The sequence below is a fragment of the Macrotis lagotis genome, chromosome 7, assembly GCF_037893015.1.
Source record: "Macrotis lagotis isolate mMagLag1 chromosome 7, bilby.v1.9.chrom.fasta, whole genome shotgun sequence".
NCBI classification, from domain to species: Eukaryota; Metazoa; Chordata; class Mammalia; order Peramelemorphia; family Peramelidae; genus Macrotis; species Macrotis lagotis.
Window position 1 is genome coordinate 209,352,154 of NC_133664.1, and position 24,940 is coordinate 209,377,093.

At 38.3% G+C, this 24,940-nt stretch overlaps 1 protein-coding gene across 3 annotated transcripts in view; it reads left to right on the forward strand.

Moving 5' to 3' along the window:
* The first annotated feature begins 3,323 nt into the window (after positions 1–3,323).
* LOC141493391 (maestro heat-like repeat-containing protein family member 1) overlaps positions 3,324–24,940 on the forward strand; it is an 86,438-nt gene continuing 64,821 nt past the window's right edge. The window contains exons 1-7 of one of the 3 annotated variants that reach the window (XM_074194665.1): positions 3,324–3,478; positions 13,787–13,899; positions 14,121–14,246; positions 17,882–18,044; positions 20,190–20,282; positions 20,764–20,918; positions 21,382–21,525. In XM_074194665.1, the coding sequence (XP_074050766.1) occupies positions 13,852–13,899; positions 14,121–14,246; positions 17,882–18,044; positions 20,190–20,282; positions 20,764–20,918; positions 21,382–21,525 (729 nt within the window). In that variant the 5' untranslated portion in view covers positions 3,324–3,478; positions 13,787–13,851. The remainder of the gene's footprint in view (positions 3,479–13,786; positions 13,900–14,120; positions 14,247–17,881; positions 18,045–20,189; positions 20,283–20,763; positions 20,919–21,381; positions 21,526–24,940) is intronic. The other 2 variants (XM_074194664.1, XM_074194667.1) reach the window with 2 other exon arrangements.

Below are 24,940 nucleotides of genomic sequence, written 5' to 3' on the forward strand. Positions count from 1 at the left end.
GGAGCACCAGCCCTGGAGCCAGGAGCACCTGAGCCCATATCTGGCCCCCTACACCCAACAATCACCCAGCCGTGTGACATGCAAGCCACCCCCAACCCCACTGCCCTGCAAAAACCAAAAAAAGAAAAAAAAAGACCCAAAATAAAATAAAATAGTAATAATGGTAGGGGCGGCCAGGTGGCAGACAGAGCATTGGCCCTTGAGCCAGGGGCACCTGGGTCCAAATCTGGCCTCAGACACCCAAAGATCACCCAGTTGTGTGGCCCCAGGCAAGCCCCCCAGCCCCATTTGCCCTGCACCCCCTCCCCAAAATAATAATAATAAAAAATGTTCTTCAGTCTGTGTTCCAACACCACCAACTCTGTTGCGGGTGGATCACATTCTTTATGATAAGTCCATCACGAAAGTTACTTCCATATTTTTCCACCATTGCCATTGCTGATCACAACTCCCTCCTTTCATATTTCTCCACTACCATGTACTATATTTTCTCTCTCCTTTCACTCTGACTCTGCTGTAGGGTAGCTGAGTGGCACAGCAGACAGATCCCTGGTCCTGGGGCCAAGAGGCCCTGAGCCCCCCTACCACCCCTTAGGCCCAGCATCCACCTGGCCCTATGGTCCCAGATAGGCCATCCAATGCCAGCCCCTTGCAAGAAGTAAAAAAGAAAATGTGTTATATCTGACCACTCTCCCCCCATGGTCCATCCTCTCCTCCATCACTCACATCCCCCACTTCCCCCTGACCCCCCTCCTTCTTACTCCAGATGTCTATACCCCATTGAGTATATATATGCTGTTTCCTCTCCTAGCCACCTCTGATGAGAGTGAAGATTCCCTCATTTCCCCTCACCTTCCCCCTTCCATATCATTGCAATAGCTCATTGTAATAAAGAAAAATCTTATTATATGAAGTATCTTGGCCTATTCCCCCTCTCCTTTTTCTTTCTCCCATTACATTTCCCTTTTTTCTATTGACTCCATTTTTACACCATATTTTATCCTCAAAGTCAGCTCTCTCCTGTGCTTCATCTATAAAAGCTCCTTTTACCTGCTCTGTTAATTGAGAAGGTTCATATAAGTATTATCAGTGTCATTTTTCTATGCAGGAATACATGCAGTTCATCATCATTAAGTCCCTCATATTTTGCCCCTCTCCTCCAATCTCCATGCTTCACCTGAGTCCTGTATCTGAAGATCAAATCTTCTGTTCAGCTCTGGCCATTCCAACAGGAACATTTGAAATTCCCCTGGTTCATTGAAAGCCCATCTTTTTCCCTGGAAGAGGACATTCAGTTTTGCTGGGTAGTTGATTCTTGGTTGCATTCTAAGCTCTTTTGCCTTCCGCTATATTATATTCCAAGCCCTATGAGCTTTTAATGTAGTTGCTGCTAAGTCCTGTGTGATCCTGACTGCAGCTACACAGTATTTGGACTGTGTCCTTCTGGCTGCTTATAATATTTTCTCTTTGACTTGGGAGTTCAGGAACTTGGCTATAATATTCCTAGGAGTTGGTTTTTTGGGATCTCTTTCTTGGGGGTATCGGTGGATTCCATTTCTATTTTGCCCTCTGCTTCTAGAATATCAGGGTAATTTTCCTGTAGTAATTCTTTGAAAATGATGTCAAGGCTCTTTTCCTGGTCATGACTTTCAGGTATTCCAATAATTTTTAAATTATCTTTCCTAAATCTGTTTTCCATATCTGTTCTTTTTTCAGTGCGATGTTTCACATTTTCTTCTAATTTTTCATTCTTTTGGTTTTGAAGTATTGAGTCCCGATTTCTCGTAAATTCATCAGTCTCCTTGAGTTCTATTCTTTGTTTGAAGGATTTGTTTTCCTCAGAGAGCTTTCTTATCTCTTTTTCCATCTGGCCACTTCTTCTTTTTAATGATTCTTCTCCTCAATAACTTTTTGAACTGTTTTATCCATTTGACCTAAGCTGGTTTTTAGCATGCTGTTTTCTTCAGCATTTTTTGGGATTTCCTTGACTAAGCTGCTGACTTCATTTTCATGTTTTTCCTGCATCGCTCTCATTTCTTTTCCCAATTTTTCTTCTATCTCCCTAATTTGATTTTCAAAGTCTTTTTTGAGCTCTGTCATAGCCTGTGCCCAATTTCTGTTTTTCTTGGAATCTTTAGATGCAGGAGCTTGTGTTTCCTCATCTTCAGACTGAGTGTTTTGATCCTTCTTGGGATTACAGGCAATGTATTTCTCAATGGTGTTCCTCTTTATTTTCTCTGATTACTCATTTTCCCAGCCTGAGTCTGGTTTTGGGGTGCTTCCTGAGTTTTTGGGACACTCCCACAAGGATCTCAGTGTGTGAGGCCCTGTCCTCCCTCCTAGTCTGTGAATGATCATAAGTGCTCTGCCACGGGGCTGAGGTGGGGGGGCCTGCTGTTCTATGGGGGGCCTAGCCTGTGATCAGGATCTGAATGTGGTCAGAACCCCAGCGTCCTGTTTCAGGGACAGAGGACAGAGCTCAGCAGTCTCTCTCTGCTCCCTCCCTAGGCTCTGCCAATAAATTTTATTTATTAAGTGTTGAAAGCTGCATTTGAACTCAGGTCCACCTGACTCCAGGGCCAGTGCTCTGTGCTGTACCCACTGCACCACTTAGCTGCCCCCCCCCCAGCTATTCATAAGGAATTCAATTTACTTTGAATGCCTAAAAGAGCTTGGATACTTGGATCCTTGGATGCTGAAAGAAGTAGCAGATGTGACAGCTGAGTCATTGTTAGTGATAGCTAAAAGATCATGGGAAATAGGGAAGATATTTCAAGATTGGAAAAAAGACAATCCTGATTTTCTTTCTTCATTTTCAGGCTAAAGGTCATTCTCCTTAGTAAAGAAAAGAACAACAAATAGAATTGAGCAACTCTGTCTGTTTTTCTATTGCTGCTTATCATCATCTTGGTCCCTTTCAGAGTCAGATATCAGAATCAGACTCAGAATTCATGTCTTCTGATGCCAAATTCAATATTATCTCCAGTATAACAAGGTACCTCCCTACTGGAAATTGAGTTTAAGTAAGTTGTTTTTGTAAATAAGTTGTAACCCAGTAGGGTTTTGTTGTGGTTCTAATAACAAGGTTTCTCCTGGAATGGTTGACTGAATCAAAGAGAATATACAATGTGTTTATAGTAAAATGCTTTTTCTTTAAATGCTTTCTATAGAACATGTTTTATATGCATTTTAAGACAGGATGTCATAAGATTAAGGAAGGTTTTTAGGAAAGGTTCTTTACAGGTGATAATTCCATCTTGGATCTTAAAGCAAGGACTAGATTGAATAATTTAGTATATGTTTTTAAGATTCTAGATTTGGTTGCTAAGATACAACAAATAACAGTACAGTATTCCGAACAGTCAAGTCGACCTGAGTCAGGTGAACTGGATCTCTCCCCTTTCTCCAAGTCCTTGCCAATCTGGTGCTGTTAAGAAAAGAAAAGAAACCCACTAGGAAGGAAAAGTCTAGAGTGGAGGTGAGTCTAGATTTACTAAGAAGAACCTCAAATTCCAAACTGTTGACTCATTGTCTGAGTTATGGACCTACCAAAGAATGTGTAAACAATATGCTACTGGTTCTGATAAATTAGCCTATCAGTATTATCATTTATTGGATCTCTACAGAAACCATATCATTATGATTCTCCCACCATATGAAGCTCTTCTGTTAAGTAGCTCAAGGGCTAATTCCCTCTAGTTTAGAGAAAAGCATATCACTATTAAAAATGACCAGTAAGAAAGTGCAATATCTAAATTTTCCACCAGGTGGTACTCTTCAGTTTTCTTGGAGGCAGCAGTACTGATATCGACCACCAGAGGGTGCCCCGCTGCTACCCTACTGCCAGATAGGGTAACTTAGCTATTTTGATTCCAAAAAGGTTTCTTTGTAGATTCCGAGCATCAACTTAGGGAATGAAATGAAATGTTGTTCAAAATACTAAAAATTAAATTTGTTTATGCAGGGAAGATCCTATAAATGGTTTCTATTTTCTCTGTTTGCTATTTGAATTCATAGATTCAGAGATATTTAGCATGCTGGGATCACATAATTTATTGTCCTCAGGATAAAGAGAAAGAAAGCCATCTTGACCAAATCCATCTACCTCTGATCATTGCCTGGCCCTTCTCTCATTTTCCTGAAAGAAATTTTAAAAACTTATGAAAAGTACTCCGTCCCTCAGAAGCATGAATGACAATGAGATCTAACTTACCTAATTCATAGACCCATAAAAATTCACAATAATTAGCAGTGTCTACATTCCAGATCTCTCTCTCTCTCTCTCTCTCTCTCTCTCTCTCTCTCTCTCTCTCCTCTATGTCTCTCCTTTTTTCTCTCTGTCTCTCCCTCCCTCTCTCTCTGGTACCAGGTCACCCCTGGCTATTTCTCTATTTATTCCAGAAATGGGGAATGGATAGTTTTGAAGTGGGGATGGATAGTATTATTTATCATAAATCCTTCAGAGTTCTCTTGGATTACAGCATTGCTGAATCATTCACAGCTGATCATCCAGCAACATTGCTGTTATTTTGTATATAGTGCATTTCCTATTGCATCTGCTCATATAAGTATTTTACCGAGAACATCCTGTTCATCATTTATTTTTTTCTTAGTTTTTTTAACAAGGCAGTGGGGTTAAGTGACTTGCCCAAGGTCACACAGCTAAGTAATTATCATGTGTCTGAGATCAGATTTGAACTCAGGTCTTCCTTGTTCCAGATCATTCTCCTAACTAACTACTTGCTCTGTGCCAAGAGCATTAGAAACTGCTATCTCTAGAATTATCTCCCTGGGCCTAGGGAAAACAAAAAATTAAAGGATAAGAAAAAATTGTGGTAAGCTATATTCAGAACATAACCTTTGAGGTCATAGTCATTCTCTTTCAACTTATAAATGAAGAAATTGAAGTAGTGACTTGTCCAAGGTCATGCAGATAGGAAGCATCATAGCAAACCTACAACATTTTATGCCAGATTCCTTGCTCTTTCCAGTATACTTTCCATTGGATCAGAGACATACTTTCTTATTGCATACACATGTATACATGTGGAATGTATTTCTATATCTGTATATAAACGAATATGTTGTCATGACTGATAACAGTAATGAAGAACAAATAGCAAATTGATTGACTAGCATTCTGCACTCGACAATCTCTTTTGTCATTTCTTTACATAGGACCAATATTCTATTACATTCATGTGCCACAATTTGTTCAATCATTCTCCAACCGGTGGGTACCCATCCCCAGAGTTCAGGTTTTGATTCTTTCCCCTTTCAATCCTTTCTTCAGGATTAATATTTTGGCTTGGTATTTGATTAGTCTCACACTGGTATTTAACTCTCTCTTTCATGTTCTCTATGCCAAAGTTTGCGTTTTTATTAATTCTTTTTTGTCCATTTCAATTAATGATGAAATTCATCTAATGCATTCTCCCCTATCCCCTTTCTTCCATACCTGTTTTAATATGCTTCTTCTAATATACCTTAATAGCAAGTTCCATCCCTTCTTTTTTTTTCACCAGTTTAGTCTTTCTCTCTACTCTCTTCCCCCTTTCCTCCTTTCCCCTCTTTATAATCCATGAAACAGTACCAATCCACCTCAACCCTCAACCTTTTGTTTATTTTATTTAGATACTTCAATATCCTTTGAGAATCAATTAAGGGATATATATATATATATATATATACAATAAGGTTCTGAAGAGCAGAGGTATGTTAGAATCAGCTCAAACTGGCTCTGGAGAGCTAACTGTTAAATTTTCAGAATGAGCATTTAAACTTCAGAAATCAGCAAACACTACAAATCAGGGTCTGATATATTGTTCTGATTGTCTAGACTTAAGAAAATGATGAATAAAATGTTAATAATGTAGATTAAACTAAAAATAAGTTATGTGCATAGGTGTGTTTCTACCTCCTCCATATGAGAACACCAATTCTTAAAAGGCATTTGTTTTTTTTTACTATCAAAATATCATCATAGACCTCTTTTTTAGTTGCTCAAATAAATTTACCTTTCTAGATTTCTCTTTATTCATGTTTGCATTTCAAAGTCTATATTCAGCTCTGGTTTTTTCATCAGGAATGTCTGAAAATCTTTTGAAATATTATATTAAAATTTCATTTTTTCCTTTGCAGGATAATGTTTAAATTTTCTGGTTAAATTATTCTTTACATTTTTTTGCCTTTTGGAATATTCAATATTTTCTGTTATTTATAGTAGAAACTCTCAGGTATTCTTATGGTTCATTGGTACTTAAATTACTTTTTCCTTCTATGCTTACAGTAATTTTTCTTTGATGAAGGAGCTCTGGATTTTGACTGTGATGTTATTGGAACTTTTCCTTTTTGGTGTTTCCCCCTCCCAGGAAGGTGATTGGTGAATTCTTTCTATCTTCATGTTATTATCCAGTTCAATGAGATCTCTTTGACATTTTGACTTTCTGAAATGCAATGTCCAGGTTTTTTTAAAAAATCATGATTTTCAGATAGTTCAGTTCTTAAATTATATCTCTTTTTTACATGTTTTCTAAGTTGTTTTTTTAAATATCAGATATCTTACATTTTCTTCTATTTTTTCAGTCAAATATTTTAATATTTCTTGCTATCTCATGGGGTTATTGATTTCTATTTGATCTATTTTTTAAAGAGTATTATTTGGATATTACTTATTAGTTTCTGTTCTAAGTTATTATCCTTTAAATTCTTTGCTATAGAATTTTTATTTTATTTTTTAAATGCCGTTCTTCATTTTTTCTAGGCATTCCTGTATTAGTTATGCAAAATTAATTTTTTCCTTTCATTCCTACTTGCATCAATATAGAGTTACTTTCTCCTTCTAGGCTATGTTTTGGGTCATTGCCATTCAATAAACCAAGCAGGGTTTTAAGCACCAGGTATACAAAGGATGTAAAAACTAAACAAAACAAAGTCTGTTTTCAAGGAGTTCACAGTCAAATGGGGGGGTATATGCAAACAATTATGTACAAATATTATATATATATATATATATATATATTCACAGAATAAATTGTAGATAATCATAGTGAGAATGTCTAAGCATTAAGGGATAGTTGAGAAAGATTTCTTATAGAAGGTGGGATTCTAACTAGGACTTAAAAGAAACCAAGGAAGCTAGAGGGAGATGAGGAAAGAGGAACTTCTAACATGGGGGCAGTCAGTAAAAAATGCCTGTAGTTAGGAAATTGAGTATTTTATGCAAGGAATAGTAATAAGGATAGTGCAACTGGATCTCAGGATATGTGGAGAAGATTAAATTGTATAAAACTGGAAAATAAAAGAAGGACCCAAATAAGGAAACTTCTTTTCTTCTTCTTCTTCTTCTTTTTTTTTTTTTTTTTTTTACCAAATTCTGTTTGATCTTGGAAGTAATAGGGAACTATTAGACTTTATTCGCATGGTGACATAGTCAGACCTGAACTTTAGGATCAGTTTGGCAATATTGGAGTGGCAAGGAGACCAACACAACTATTGCAATAGTTTAAACATGAGGTAATGGAGGTCACTCCAGGGTAGTGACAGTGTTGGAGTAGAGAAGGGAATATATACAAGAAATGTCATTCAGGTAGAATATAGACAATTAATTAGATGTGGAGAGGGTTGGGTGAGGGTGGAGGGACAGAATGAGAAAGTGATGTCAAAGATGGCATCAAAGTTGAGAATGTAGATGACTAGAAAGGTGGTTATGCCTTCAAAAGTATTTGGGAAGTTAGGAAGATGGTAGAAATTTTTTTTGGGGGGAAAGATGATTAAGTTTTGCACATATAGGTTTAAGATGTCTTTGGAGCATTCAATTTGAGATTCCCAAAGGGCAGTTGGAAATGTAAGACTAGAAGTTGGGAGAGAGGTTAAGGCTGAGTATATCTGAGAATTATTATCATAAAGATGATAATTAAATCAATCCATGGGAGTGGATAAGATCAACAAGAAAAATAGTATTGAGGATGAAGAAGAGAATCTAGAGAGAACCTTGGCAGACACCTTTGGTTAGTAAACATGACTTAGATTCAACAAAGGAAAGGAAAAATGGAAGATGATACAGATAGGAGGAGAACCGGAGAGAGAGTTATGTCATGGAAACCTAGAAAGAAGAAACTCTCAAGGGTGATTGACAGTGTTAAAAGCTGTATAGAAATCAAGAAGGATTGGGATTGAGAAAAGGTCATTAGATCTGGCATTTAAAAAGGTCATTGGTAAATTAGGAGAGAATTTTCAGTATAACAATGAGATTGGAAACCAGATTGTAGGGAGTTAAGAAGAGAGTGAAATGCAAAGCAGAGGGAAGGGTAGAATGACAAACAGATTGTGACCAAGTAAGGGAATTTAAGAGTTCATGAACACAAAAGTAGAAAGCTTGTAGTTGATGACAAGAACAAGGGGATGACCATATTACTGTGTAGCTGATGTGGTTCACTTGTCTGCCTAGTTTTAGTTCATAAATTGAGGTTTTTGTGCTCCATCCCTTGCTATACATTTTTTTGTTGTTTTGAGGTTTTTTGGGAAGGCAATGGGAGGTCGGAATTGAACTTGGGTCCTCCTGACTCCAGGGCCGATGCTCTATCCACTGTGTCACCTAGCTGCCCCCCTTGCTGTACTTTTTAAGTAGGATGACTGACCCTAGAAGGGTCCTACATTTATCTCTTCCCTTTAGAGTTATGCCCCCTGGATCTTTGAAGTTGAGAGTATTGAGGGCCTGAGAAGCTTGTGTTCTGGTCCGAGCCCTACTCATACTAGTTCCTTCTATGCTATTACTCATTATTGATCCTCCAGAATTTACAAAGGCCCGCATATAATCATCCTGGAGCTTTCTGCCAGCACTGCAGCTTTTCCAAGGGAATACTACACTTCCAAGGGAATACTTGCTTGCCCCCCCCCCCCCCCCCCCCAGGTAGTGATCTTTGCAAACTACATGACTCTTGACTTTCTCTGCACTGGAAATTTCTAAGTTTATTTGCCTGTGGTGGTGCTGGCTTTTCTTGTGGCTCCCTTTCCCTTATAGATCTTTATAGATTCCCACAGATTTCCAGCTAATTTTTTTGTGAAGTTCTCTATTGAAAGAGTCACTCTAAATTCTCTTTGGATTTCTTTTAAAAAATTTTTTCCCAATTGCACGTAAAAACAATTTTTAGCATTCATTTTTTTTTTTTAGTTTTTGCAAGGCAATGGGGTTAAGTGACTTGCCCAAGGCCACACAGCTAGGTAATTATTAATTGTCTGAGGTTGTATTTGAACTCAGGTACTCCTGACTCCAAGGCCAGTGCTCTATCCACTACGCCACCTAGCTGCCCCATTTTAGCATTCATTTTTAAAAATTCTGAGTTCCATTTTTTTTCTCTTCTTTCTTTCCCTTTCCCCTCATTGGGAAGGCAAAGAAATTTATATAGATTATACATGTGCAGTCATGAAAAATATATTTTCATATTGTTTGCTGTTCATTCTTCTTTCTCAAAGAGGATCAATGACATGAGGATGATGTCTGGACTTGTGAATGAATTGGATTTAAATGTGGCAGAGTTGTCCAGGCATTAGCCTCACTCTCTCCTCCAGAGTCATATTAGTAAAGAAAGAAAACACAGATTAAAAAAAACCAAGAAAAATAAAAGAAAGTATGCTTTGACCTACATTCAGACTCCATGACTTCTTTCTCTGCAGGTAGACAGCATTTTTCCATCATGTTCTTTAGAATTGTCTTGTATCATTGTATTGCTTTCATTGGATTTCTTAATCATTTTTCAACCTAATGAGAATTGGGGACTTTGATGGTATAAGTGTAGGGAGTCTGGGCAAGTTTCAGCTCCGACACACATGTTTGGCTGATAGACTGAACCCAGGAACAGACAATTCTTTCATGAAGTGATTGTCTTTTCGGGAGAGATATTGAGGAAGGGGGGAGAAAATAATTTTATTTCATTTGTGAAGACTATGATGTGCAGTGATAACCATCAAACCATTTTGTAATCCTGGTTGTAACACCCCTACTATCAACTGGTAACATCATACTCCCACCACCATTTGAAAACACTAGTTTATAGTGAGTGCAGAGGTCTGATTGACTCTAGACCAGGAGTAGATAGGTATGAGTGTGTATGATATATTGTAATTCTAATTTTTGTCCAGAAAGTAAAGGACAAAGTTTACTTACAGTTCTCTTTTTATCCTCTTCAGGAAATGGGTACGTATAGGGGTACCTGTTTCTGTTCTGTGTTGTTTGTCTTTCTCAGTTTTAGGTGCCTGAGGTGATTCCCACCAGACTGTGAGTTCAAGCCTTGGTGACCTTGGAGCCAGGATCCCAGGCAGACTAGTTCAGCCAGTTACCTCAGCAGCAAAGCCCTGAGAAACACTGCTACTTGGGATTCAAGCCTAGGGGATGGGGGGGCAGTTAGATTTGATATTGGGAATATTCCATATAGGAATTGAACTGAACTATGATTCTAATCCCCTTCCCTTCCCCTGAGACAGATGGTACAAAGTGGAGGGAGTAAGTTGCTTTTGTGTATTTGTGATTATCCCTTACAAAGCATTCTGAAGGAGTCCCTAATTTGATTGTTAGTGTCTAAATGGTACTGGAATCTGGGGTCCAGCCCTACATCTAAGGTAACACCATCAGTTGGAATTGGAGCCCTTGACAGAGAGCATAGCAGATACCCTAAAAACTCATTAAGGATGCTGGAGAAACTTGGAGGGATGAGAATCTACTACATCTGGCCTTCAGGTGGTGGGAGCCAAAGTAGTAGTATTAAATTAATTAAAAAAAGAAAAAGAAACACAATTCCAGAATTCCAAGTTCGAAAGGAGGACACAGACAGCTGAGCCCTGGCTATCTCATGTCTGAAATTCTCTCTTCTTGTTTCTCTTCTAGGTTTCCCTGGCTTCCTTCCCAGCTAAAGTCCTACTCTCCACAGGAAGTAGTTCCTGATCCCTCTGCATTCCGGTGCCATACCTCTATTGATTATCTCTAGTTTATGTTGAATACAGTTAGTTTGTACACAGTTATTTTGCATGTTGTTCCCTCCATCAGACTGTGAGCCCTTTAAGAGTAGGGACAGCCTTTTGCCTTTCTCTGTAGCCCTGGTACAGAGCACAGTGTCCATCATATAGTAGGAACTTAAAAAATGATGGACTGATATGGCATATCTTTGAGTCTATTGCCTTTATATCTTTGCTGAGAATTTACTTACCTATAGGACTGTCATAAAGATCAAATGAGATAATGCTTTGTTATTCATAGAACATAAAACAACATTGTTCTATATGGAACACTATGGCATGTTGATAAAAGGTCTGATTTTTGGAGTTGAGAAGTCCTGGGTTCATGATGTAACTGAGGATTATGAGCAAGTCATGTTACTTTCTCTTATTATTTCTATTATTAACATTCTCTTATTCATTACAGAGGATTTGTTAATAATCTTTATAGAAGCAATTTCTAAACCAAGAGTTTCCTATGCTACTAAAATCACATGTCCAGACCAAAAACACAAATTGATACATGTAAAAGAACAATATTAGCTCAGATTTATGTAATATTTTAGTTATAAAGCATTGTCACCTGCCACCAATTTATCATCTCATTTGACCTTCATAATAGTCATATAGATAGGTAGGGCAAGTAGAAATGAAGGTTCAGAAAACTGCAGGGTTTAACAAGAGCTTAGTAGTCTGTCTAGTTCAATCCCATATTTTATGGATGAGGAAAAAGGGCACCCAGCTAGGACTGAAAGGAGCTGGGAATTGATCACAAGTCTTTAGACTCCAAGTTCATTGTTCTTCTCATCACATCAGCCTGTCGAATTCATCCTTTTAGGTCATTTTTATGCTTCTGTGATATACTAAAAACATCTCATTGTTTAAATGAACTCTCCTTAGTTCATTTCAGAGAGTATTATCTGGAAGCAACAGATAGTAGACTTTAATTTTCTCATGTGTATTTGAATTGCACTCGTACTGGCAAAGCTAGTCTTAGTCAATATTTTCTCAGAAATATAATCTTATGAAGATATGTATTAAACTGTTACTGCCCTGCCATATAATTGGTATCGCTGAATTATTTTTTTTTATGAAGGTGCCTTGCATGGCTCAGAAATAGGAATACTCTCTTTCTATTCACATTCTATATTATCTTATTTCACTGTTCTAATATTCTATTTAAGTCTTTCACTACTTGCTTATTTTTTTGGTTATATCTGGATCTGAAAGTTCCCTCAATATTATAATTTTACTTTCTGCTTTTTCTTGTAACTAATTTACTTTTCTCTTTATGAATTTACAAGCTGAACCATTTGGTGTAAATATGTTTAGCAATGCTATTACTTTCTTGTCTGTGCTGGTTGGTTGGTTGGTTCTTGTCCTTCATTATCGAAGGACATCATTATGTTTGAGACAAATTACAGTATGTCTAACTGTGGCTGATCAGACTATTACTGGTTGGACCCAATAATCTATGTGAATACTTGGGGTGTTTACTCTAAACTTACATATGCCACATTTCCTTTGAGCTGTTTCAATTCTGTATTCCTCATAGAGTGCAGCACTCTCACTGATGAGGACACACTATGCTGGGTGGTCCTGTGCCAGGGTCTCCAAAGTTGTACAATCAATTCTAAAGTTCTTCAATGAGACCTTCAGGGTGTTCTGGTATGGCTTCTTCTGACCCCCTTGTGAGTTTTTTCCCTGTGTGGGTTCTCTATAAAATATTATATTTGGCAAGCAAACTTCTGGCATTCTAAAAACGTGTTCAGCCCATCATTGTTGCGCTCTCTGTAGTAATGTTGGAATGCTAGGCAGTTTAGCTCAAGAAAGGCCTTCTATCTTTTTTCTTTTTTTTCCCCAGGAGGTGACCAATGAATTCTTTTACTTTCTACTTTGCCTCCTGGTTCTAAGATACCTAGTACAGTTTAATGATTTTATGAGAAATGTAATGTCTGTCTTTTTGTTGTTGTTGTTCATGGCTTTTGGTTAATTCAATAATTCTTAAATGGTCTTGCTTCAATATGCTTTCCAGGTCAGCTGTTTTTCCTATGAGATAATTCATATCTTCTATTTTTTCAATTTTTTGACCTAGTTTTTTTTATCATAGAATTGTTAACTTTTACTAAGTTCTAATTTTCAAGGAGATATTCTCCTGGATAAAGATTTTTTTACCTCTTAATCCAAGCTGTTAATTCTCTTTTCATGTCTTACTTCCCCAGTTCTCATTTTTTTCTCAATTTTTCCTCAATTTTTCCTCCTCATTTGGTTTCAAAATAAATTTTTATCTTTTTTTTTAACTTATGCATTAAGTGGAATTTTGCTTGGACTTGCATCAAGACCTGAGGAGAGACTGGACAGATTGTTAAGAGAACACAAGAAGGGTCTAGTAAGACCTTGAAGAATGGATATGGTCAAGTATGGAATTTAGGATCCATGTTTCATATTTAGATTTAACTGGATTCCATGTACATCTTACTCCCATGTCCATGAAAAGGATAGGTAGGATAGAATAATAAATGGCACATTTTAATAGTACTTTACAGTTACAGATCAGTTACAATTACAGTTCCTCATTTGATCTCCCCAATAGCCCTCTGAGGTGGGTAATTACAGATGTTATCTTCATTTGACAGATGAGAAAACTAAGATAGGACTTGTACCCAGGATTTTCTGACTTGAAGCCTCATGACTTTCCACTGCATCTTTTTGCCTCTGGGAATGGGAATCTTAGGAAATGTAACTCAGAAAGCTCTAGCGGGAGAGAAATAACTTTTACCATTTCTATTCCTTACAGAAATATCCTAGGATATCCAAGAACATATTGTCATGACTGAATTAACATGAGACACAAGCATCTCAATGATGAACTTCAAAAACCTATTGGAATCAATTCAAAATTCTTCTCAGGTGAAGCTATTTTAAATACTCACCTTACTTCAGACAAAATGGGAACAGGTCCACATAGCCAGCTGATCAAAAACAGTCATTGTCATTCTAAAGAGATTATTGAGCAAAATCTAAGGAGTTAGCACTACCTAATAACACACACACACACACATATTCTCTCTCTCTCTCTCTCTCTCTCAAACCCTCTCTCACCTTTTTGCTTCTGTTTCCCTTTTCAACAGGTAGTTCCAGAGACTATCTCCTCTCAATTTCTCAGCTTGTTGGAAAGGAAGATCCTAAGCAGCAATAGAATAAGTATTTTCATGAGCCAGAATATAATTGAAACCATCATTGACTGCTTAATTATGGTGAGGCCTCTGGGGTTTGGGGGATGAGGAAACTGGAAGAACAAAGCAGTCTGGCTGATTCCAAGAGTGTTGGGAGCCAGGGTCTCTAAGCTGCTTGACAGACACAGTTGTGTGAGAAGATTCAAGGTGGCCACACTGCCTGATGGAATAATATTTTCTTTATCTTTTTTTTTTTGCAAGGCAAATGGGGTTAAGTGGCTTGCCCAAGGCCACACAGCTAGGTAATTATTAAGTGTCTGAGACCGGATTTGAACCCAGGTACTCCTGACTCCAAGGCCAGTGCTTTATCCACTATGCCACCTAGCTGTCCCAGAATAACATTTTCTTCAATATATATATATATATATATATATATATATATATATATATATATGGATATATGGATTCCATGTAAACCTATATTTGTAGGACTAATATTGATTGCAAAACTTACCTATCCTAATAGTAGAATGACTATAAAGGGAGGATTCCAGGGAAATTCCTTAAATAAAACAGATTGTAAACTCTGTCCAAATTTAACAGGATTGCTTCTATTAATGTTAAAGTATAAGGGGAGGATGGGCCATAAGAGGCACAGGTTTGTTTTATTTCTTTCAATAATTTATATGGCAGCGGTTCCTATCAGGGGACCACATCATCTTCAAATTCTCCTTCATTGAAAATGACAGGATAACACCCAAAGGTGGTATCTCCATTTTTTAGAGCTTCTTTAATGGCCCCATTAAATCCCACATCCAACAAGGGGGGTGGGGTCACTATCTTTTTGCCTTTCTTACCCTTTTTTTTCCTACAGTAAATACATCCCAATCATCATTATATCTAGCTGCTTCATCTTCCAGATCCTCCTCTTCCTCGGGAGTCAATTCATCAGGAGGAGGATCTTCCTCAGGCTCATCTCAGAGAGATGTCCTTGAGTTACTTCTGGATTTTGTTAATAAAGGAGTTTCCTCAGTTGCAGCACAGACTGCAGATGGTAACTTAGCACTAATTTTTGTAATTTCATGGTCAGGATCAAGAGTGTCCTTGACCAGGCTCCACAAACTGAACACATCTGTGGGAACTTTCTCTGGCCCTCATTCTGTATAATACTTTCTGATATCTTCTCCTACCTTCTGCCAAATATCAAGATCTATAGACCCACTTTCAGGAAACCAAGGACAGCAATTGTGCATGAATGAGATAAATCAAGTGACTCGTGCCTTAGGAACCTTGATTCCTTTTTTATGTAGTAAATGAGTCAAAATTTCGATAAAAAGGACTCTGCCTACTTTTATTATTACCCATGATGTTCTTAAGATTACTGCTCTTCCTTACCTGATAAAACTCTCATCGGGGGTCTGCAGATTCCCCCAGCAGAAACCTATCTATTCCGCTGAAAAAAAGGGTGTATTACCTGTCAAGTCCCTGTTCGGGTGCCAGTCTGTGGGGGTCCAGCCTCTGCAGGGTCTCTGGAACCTGACAGGAGGGATAGAGTCAACACAAGGGTTTAAAGGCAGAAGCAAGTTGACTGACTGTCAGCTGCCCAGACTTATTTTTATAGTCTCAGAATTATATAAGCATCAAGCAAGCCAAGATCCTTTTCTTGATTACAAAAGTTTACAAGTTTCTTTATCAATCATGTGGTTAATTTCTTGTCCCTGCTCAGACTGTGATGACCTCAACCTGTCTGTCACCTAGTCTATCATTGCATTATAAAGTTATTAATTAAGCAGAACTTTCCTAATAATAATCTCTGACACAATTCATTTAGTGGAATGTTTTTATGTTTTTGTGCCATGTATGTAATGTTTTTCGACACGCTCCATTGACAACCTAGAGTGAGGGCAATTATGTTTGTCCGCCCATCTGTTGACTCCTTCAATAACCACTTTCTTTTTAGCCCTTGTTAATAGACACCACAGTTACTGTGACCTTTTTATTCTTTCCCAATAAACTAAGGCTGTTAAAGTTCACGTATCGGTCAACTATACTGACTATTCTTTCACCATATTTATCATATATTCCTGTGTATGGTGGGGGGGGCAAAGCTGTTGATTTCCCAGGAATTCTACCTAACCCATCTTGTATCTGTTTTTTCCTGTATATATTCTGATGTCTCCTTGGAATTTCCAGTATTGGGTTTTCCAAAGATTTCATAATGTTGGAACCTTTTGTATACCTCAGGGAGAGGCAATCCTGTTAAATTTGGACAGTTTACAATCTGTTTTATTCAAGGAATTTCCCTGGAATCCTCCCTTTATAGTCATTCCACTATTAGGATGGGTAAGTTTTGCAATCAATATTAATCCTACAAATATAGGTATACATAGAATCCCTATATATATTGAAGAAAGAAATGTTGTTCCATCAGGCGGTGTAGCTGCCTTGAGTCTTCTCACTGTGACTGTGTCAAGCAGCTTAGAGACCTTGGCTCCCAACACAAGAGCATCACTTTTGTTAGGGACTGTATTGGTCAAAGATAGAGGGTTCTAAAGACCTTACACACTTGGCCAGAGGTGTAATTTCCTATTTTTGCTCCTTGGGATTGTATTAATATTTGTGACCTGGGTGGATGTCAGTGTTTAGGAGGAAGGAGAATTGGTGGGGGAGATGATGCATCTGGTGAATCAGAGAGGGAAGACCTGGTATCAGTTCAATTCAGTCAACAATTTAACATCCATCATGGACAAACCACTTAGCTAGTCATGAAAGGCAAAGATAAAAAGGAAAAATTGTCCCAACTCTCAAAGTTCTTATTTTCTATTTGGGAAATATAAAATACAACACAGATGCAAGGATACTTTGAAAGTGGCTTGGACATGTGCCCTCCACATTACACCTGGGAAAGCCTCAATGATGCTGCTCTCAACCTGTCACTAAATTTGTACCATTCCTATTTTAAACTTGTCTATTGATATGGTTCCTTTAATTCTATGCTAACCTGTTAATTTATAATATCTGCTTGATGGTATCCCTACTTGCTGTCTACTTATTCCTTAATAATTTATCTATCTGCCTAAGTAACAGTTTCATAGTCAAACTTGGCAATAGGGCTTTAAGGTTTTAAAAATCACTTCATTCCGCAACTCTATGAAGGTGAGCCATGTAAGTAATTATTTTGCCAATTTTGCAGATAAGGAAACTGACTCTGAGAGAAGTAACTTACACTCCTCCCTCACAAACCAAAATGCTTTAGAGTTGGGATTTCAGTTCAAGTTTCCTATTTTAACCCAGTTCTCTCTCCACTATATTTCCACAACACTTATTTCCATTATGTGTTTATTTATCTGAAGTTGGCTCCCTTTACTGTTTTCTTATTTTTGTTCTTGGAATATACCTCCATGTATATGGGGTACCTGACTGACCACCTCCTTGGATACTCATTTTCACATCTGCATCCCTGGCTGCTCTGCTCATTTTCTCTTTATCTATCAACCTTCTCTCAACCCAACCTGCTTGTTCCAGGGAATAAGGCAAGCAAATCCTGCTGTGTGGAGATGTAACCCAGGAAGAATTCATTTCTTTTTGCCATGAGGCAATTCCAATCCCCTTGCATAGTGAGGGCAGTGTGAGACTTAGAATTTAGAGGACAGGGAGAGAGTTTCCCAGAGTCCAGCAGACCAGTCTTCCCAGGAAATGAATGTCTCTTTTTCCAGAATCCAAGAAAAGGACTGGAAGAAAATGCTGTTGCTGTCTTACTAGCTATAGAAGCCCACAACCCAAAAATGGTTATCACTAAGTTTTGGGACCGAATGAAGCTGCAAGACTTGCCCCAGCCAAATATTCTTCAGACAATTGGGAAACTCCTTCTCTCTCAAGGTAGAGATGGGCACAAGAAGGAAGAGCATTTGGGTCAGGGGCAGAAGGAAGATGAAGCAATGGGTCCTGCAATTCACTTCATAATTTTTCTGATCCCCAGATGAACTTGAGTAATTGAGCTCCCTGATATAGAAGGGCACACCAGAAATCTAGCAGATAGTTGAAGGAGGCTGAGAAGACTCAAATCTCCACAGGAGGTGTTGGCAGACCCCATCCCAACTCAGAATAGGCAGAAGAGGGAATGGAAGGACCTAACTGTGATCTTTTTATAGGGTAGTCTGAGATGGGGATGGGGAAATTTTGATGGTGGACATATGGAGGAGGGAATAAAAGGCAGCCCAATGAGAATATAGTCAGCCTCAGAGTCAGGGTCACCTGGGCCAAGGTCTGCTCTTGCCACTCACTGACTTGGTGACTTTGAACACAGTTACTTAATCTCTCAGTGCCTCTGGGCATATCTCAGAGACTATAAATTTCAGAGCACTTGAAGAACTGAATTTAAGGAGTTTTCTGTATCCAAGAAATCATAAGTTCAGCAAATACTACAACAAAACAAAGAGGGTTTAGGGAAGAGTGAAGGCAGAAAGACAGAGCAGAATCATTTTCGCTAACTGGCAGGGGATAGGTTGGGATTCTTGGGACTGGTTAGGTTTGAAGAGCCTCTAAAGCAGAACAAAAGGAGGCAAATTCAGGTCTGGGAGGACTACTAGGGAAAGCTGAGAAGCATCATATTCCCATTCCCCCATTAGAAGTGTTTGGGAGAGGCCAACCCAGGCCGTGGTTTGTGGGGTATATAAATGATCTTCATTCTCTCTGGGCTAACCAAATCAGAAAAAAAGATAGCTTTAGACTAAACAGCTTGGCCAATGTTACAAGTTTCAAGGATTGGTGAAGGTAGGGGTCTCTGCTGTTTGAAGCAAACAAGCTTGGGAGAGTAGCAGAAGCTGGAAATATGTCCCTTGTTCCAAAGGAATAATTGTAGTCTAACCACACCTACTCCATGAAGCTTCCTCAATCCCAGGATTATGGATGACCCATTGTGTGGAAGTCAGGAACAGTGGAGCAGCAGTTGACCTACAACACTGATGGAGGGACAAATTTCCTCTCACCTTCAAACCACATCCACACAAGTCTCAGATACCCAAGGAGGCATAGCAAATCATTTCCTATTGATCTCCAAGAACATTCTGCCTTTTTTTGCCCTCAAAAACAGAAATCTCAGAGGGTGATAATAGCTTATCTTATGGTAGACACCTCTCTTGCTCTCATCTTATGTGACCTTCTTGGCAACCCAGTATTATACCTTAGCAATCCAGGTATATTTTTACTCCCATTTTGCAAAGAGGGAAATCCAGACCCAAAGAGAAAGGGCTTTTCTATTGTCCAGCCATAGGTAGAGCTAAGAAATATCAATCAATAAACATTTATTAAGACGTTGTCCTAATGCTGGTGATACAAAAAAAGCAAGACACCCCTGTTTTCAAAGAGCTTATAATCTTTAATTGGGGAAGTCAAAACACAGAAGAAAGTTGAAAACACAAAGCAAGACAACCCCCGTTTTCAAAGAGTTTGTAATCTAATTGGGGAAGTCAAAACACAGAAGAAAGTTGAAAACATAAAAGCAGAGAAGGTGGGGAAAGAGGGGATGACTGGATGTAGAGAAATGATGAAGTCAGAGAATTCTAAAGTAGAACAGTGAGATAGATGAGATATCTGAGCTGAGCTCTATCCTTAAATGGCTGTTTGGAGTCCAAACATGGGCCCTCTTTCTAATCAGAGAGAGAGAGAGAGAGAGAGAGTAGATGAAAGGTGAATGAGGACATAATAAGGAGCTTTCTGGGGCTAGTGGGAAAGTTGAGAAGTCCAAAAATAGTGCAATCAAGTGAAAAATGATGAGAAAAACCTAGAACCTTAACTAACCTAATGAGTTTTCTAATGTGAATAGGAAACTAAATCATTATAGGATCCCAGATCTCAAATTGAAAGGGACCGCAAAGTCTGTCTAGGCAAAGTTCCTCTTTTTATTGTTGAGAAACTTGAGTTTTAGGAAGTTTAAATGGTTTCCATGGTTAAATAGTAAAAGGGTCAGGTGTTGCCTTTTTACCCTGAGATAGAAATAACCCTACCCATCCTCCTTGTGAATAGGTATGGTACCCTACCTTGGTACTACATGGAACCATGTCCTACCCCTCCTGAGAAAGGCCCAGACTGAAGAACAGAGACTGGGATTATGTGATGGTGAGAATCTTTGTTAGGACTGAGGGATGGATGGAAGGCAAGATAGGGAAGAAAGTGGAGAAAAAAAAGCATCAGCCTTATAGTTAATTCTTTTTAAGTTTTGTTTTGTTTTGTTTTTTGAAAGGTAATGGGGTTAAGTGACTTCCCTAAGGTCACAAAACTAGTTAACTATTTAGTGTCTGAGATGAACTCAGGTCCTGCTGCTGACTCCAGAGCCAGTGTTCTATCCACTGCCTCGTAGCTTCTTTACCCTTGCAGGTTGAGAAATCAAGCCTAGTGCTTGATAGGGCTCTAAGTGCCTTTAGTCACATTAATTTATAGATATAATGGGGCATATCTAGAAACTGGGATATAGCTAGTATTCCTATGGAAACCCTATGGAGAAGGAGTGGTGATATGGAGAGCATGTGATTTACTCCTAGCATAGTGAAGGCCAGGGGATTGTTGTGGGGACCATGCCAGCCCTGAATCTCCCATGCAGTGATCAATGGATTGACCACTAATGCCTTAAAGCATCTTGCTCTGGGCAGTGTTGGTGAAGAGGCCATGGATATCTCAAAGGAGATGTTATCCTTTAAGGCATGCTTGACTCTCCGAGTGCTTTTTAATCGCTGGCTCCTGAAGACCAAGGACAAGGTAGGGACAGGAATTGGTTGATATATTGGATGGGGACTGGGGAGCACAATATCCAACACCATGGGGAAGCTGTCTATTCCAAGGGTGGAGTGGCATAGCCTCCTGATAACAAACTGAATAAATTTTGTCAAGATAATCAGCTAAGTTCTGATGGTAATGGCTCTTTCCCAAGCCTTGCCTTTCCTTTTTCAAAGGGCAACAAAAGGTTAAGTCCCCTTCTTCCCCTTGTCCCTTCCCTTCTCATCCCATCTATTGTTGGTCATAGTCATTGAGTATCACTCCAGTGCATTATCAGTCAAGAGACAGCCAAAATGAAATTACATTTTAGAGGTACAAAATATTACCTGTTGCTTGCTAGTCACATCTAAGTGGTTATCCACAGGTCAAATTCTTTTTGCCTTATGGAGGAGCCATTCTACCCTACTAAAGTCTCTTAGGTAAGGCTGTGGTATTCTTTCCCTAGGGACATTTGACAGAACAAACCTTGAGCATATTGGGAAACCTCTTCTTTCTCATCTCACCACCAAAATTGAAATGTCAAGTATGCTGGTTAATTCGTCGTCTTTTGACCCTGAGTGAAAATGTGAAGCCCTTCTACATTATTCAGGTGAATATGGGTGTATCTCAAAAAAATCCTTCTCTGACTCCTAGGTCCTCTGCCCAAAGCCTAAAAATGTTCTGGAGTTAATACTACTTATAGAGAGGTAATCTCTTACATAATGTGATTTCAAATGATTGGGGAGGTTAATAAAAAAGACATTTCTATAGTTGTTGGAAATTACATTGTTGGATCAGTGTTTTATAATCTTCAGTCTAATTCTCAATCAATAGACCGTTAGTGGTCCTTGGCAGGTTTCTACAGGACATCAAGAGATGGTCCCTACTTTGGTACTTAGAAATAGTGTACTCTAGTGGAAATCACAATGGATTTGGAGTTAGAAGACCTGGATTCAGATCTTGTTTTGGAAACTTGTTTGTGTGACCTTGAACAATTGATTTAATTGCTTTGGTCCTAAAGTTTCTCTTATCTCTAAAATGAGGGTGATGGACTAGATGATATTTTAAATTCTTTCCTAGACCTATCATACTTCAAATTGATCTCCCTGAGTCAGACTATGGTAGAGAATTTGAGTATGTTTACTTGTCTGATGATTAAGCACTGTTTTAGGTCAACAGATGTGACTCTGGGGCCATTTTTGAATTATGGTTAACCAATAAAGTCATATGGCCATTGTATACACTAATATCAATTTATTAAGTACCTACTAAATGACAGGCATTAAAATGCTAGATCTAGAATCAGGAAGACCTGAGTTCAAATGCAACCTCAGATAGTTATCACCTGTATGACCTTGGACAAGTCACTTAACCCTGTTTGCCTCAGTCTCCTCCTCTGTCAAATGAGCTGGAGAAGGAATAGGCAAACCACTCCAGTCTCTTTGATCCCAAATGGGGTCATGAAGAGTCAGACATGTCTGAAAAAAAGACTGAACAACAACAATAAAAGTTCCAGGCACTGTGGTAAGTCAGTAACTATACTAAGGGCCAGGAATGTAGAGAAAAATAAAAGACAAAATGAAACAAAAAAAAAAACCACAACAAACTTCAACACAATCCCTATTATCCTCAGGAGTTCACAGTCTAATGGCGGAGACAATATGTAAACAACCATATGCAAAAATGATATGACCAGGATAAATTGGTGATAGTCTGTCTTAAAGGGAAGGCATTCAAGTTAAATAGGACTGGTAGAGGCTTCTTGCAGAAGGTCAGACTTGAGCTGAGTCTTGCAAGAAGCCAGGGAAGCTCGGAGGGGGAGATGAAGAGGGAAAGAAGTACAGAGTTAATAAATGGAACGTGGATAAGGAACAGAGAGAAAGCCAATGTCAATCTCTGAGAATGAGATGGGGAATGAGGTAGAAGCAGACTGGAAAGGTATGAAGGGGCCAAGTGAAAAAGGACTTTATAAGCCAAACAAAGGATTTCTATTCCAACCATCAGACTACAGTAACTCATGGGAGAGGTAATAAGGGGTCTGTTCCAGAGAAGGGAGAGTGGGAAGAGAGAAAGGGAAGTTAAAGAGAGATGTTGCAAAAAAGTAGATATGACACTTCTGAAAGGGCGCATGTTCATCCTTTTAAATTAAGGCTTTGAGTAAAGACTAACAGATTGCCTTCTTTGGGGGGCGGGGTTGGGGGAGGGAAGCAAGATTAGGGGGGAAAATTGTAAAATTCAAAATAAATAAAATGTTTCTAAAAAAATTAAAGCTTCGATCCCTATAAAGTGACAATCTCATTTGGGAGGAATAATACTTTATCTGGGAAGAACAATATCAGTCATTTTTTTTCTACCTCTAAGTGATGAGAGGAGACTTTGCTAGAAGGATCCAAAAGTCGCAGATCTAGATTAGAGTACGAAGGGGCCTCAAAGGTCATTTATTCCAATTTTAAAATTTTTTTTATTTCCAATTTTTTTTATTTTACAGATGAAGAAACTGAAAAGGTAAAAAGCTACTTACATGTGTGGGAAAGATTGAATAGAAGGAACCCTGAGTACCTGGAAAGAGAAAGGGAGACACTGAATGCAGAAAGGGTACATAACAGAAGGGAGACCCTTACCTTCTCTTCTCTTTCCACCACCCCAGCAGAATTTGTCCATTTCTTATACCCAAGTCAGACCATATCTTAGTTATTCTGTACCATGATTATTTGTTGAATTAAATTTAATTAAAGCAAAGAGTAATTTCTCCTGCAGGGACATACAAAAAAGTTTGCAACTGTTTTCTGTCAAGAACTTTATAGCCTCTTGAGCATATACAACTTGAAGAATATTTAATAATACCTAGAAGAAAAACATAACTAAGTTAAATCAGCTTATATTTTTGCATGAAGCACTTTCACATATATAATGTGTTTATACACAACCCTATGAGATGGGAATTTCATCCCTCTTTTATTAATAAGCTAGGTGGTACAGTGGTTAAAATGTTGGACTTAGAGAGTCAGAAAGACTCATCTTCAGTTTCCTCATCTATAAAATAAGCTGGAGAAGGAAATGGCAAAGCATTCCAATATCTTTGTCAAGAAAAACCCCAAATGGGATCACAGTCAGATGAACTGAACAACTACAACCAAATCAGAATGATTTCACCATGAAGCAACTAGTTCTTTGAGGTCTTCTGATTTCCAGTCCCATGTTTTAGGTGCTCCCTCCACACTAAGTGTTACGCTTTTTTTTCCCTTGGTAAAGAAGGCACCACTGACAGATGTGCTTTGAAATGTTTTCAGGGTGGGGAATACCTTTGTGTCTGGAGGACACATTTGTGAGGTGGTTATTGAGGGACAGCATACAGCCTAGATGTGAAGTTTTACTTTGTGAGGAACTAGCTATTTCATATAAGTAAAGGACCAATGACTGTAGCCAATATTCTTACCAACTGTTCCATTTTTGTTATGAGGTCTATCAGATATATATACATATATATATGTATATGTATATATATATATACATAAATGGGTATATATAAATATTATATATAAAATTAAGGGTCATTCAAAAGTCAATCCTACACCAACATATATTGAAAGAAGGACATGGAGGAACAAAAAGAAGTAGGTATTTGTGAAACATTTAGGTACTGAGAATTTGGCTTTGATTCTAGCTTGGCATTGCTGTACAGTAAAGAACTGGAGAGTCTTGACAATCAACTCTGTATGCTTAGCTTTGTGACCAGGCAAATCATTTTAACTCTCTGGTCCTCATTTTTCTCCTCTGTAAAGGGGAGAAAGAATACTTGTTCTACCTCCCTCAGAAGATTTAATAAAATACTTTTCAATTCTTCAAGTGATGTGTAAATTTGAATTATTTGAGAACAAGATTAGTCCCTATGGAGAAGCCTGGAAGATAAGAATTTGTTTATAATTGTTTGTTTTAAGTCAAAATTCATTGTTTTCATGACTTTGGATAACCCCTTTTGGGCACTCAAGGTAGATGAATTGGAAGATTTGTAGTACATCTGAGCA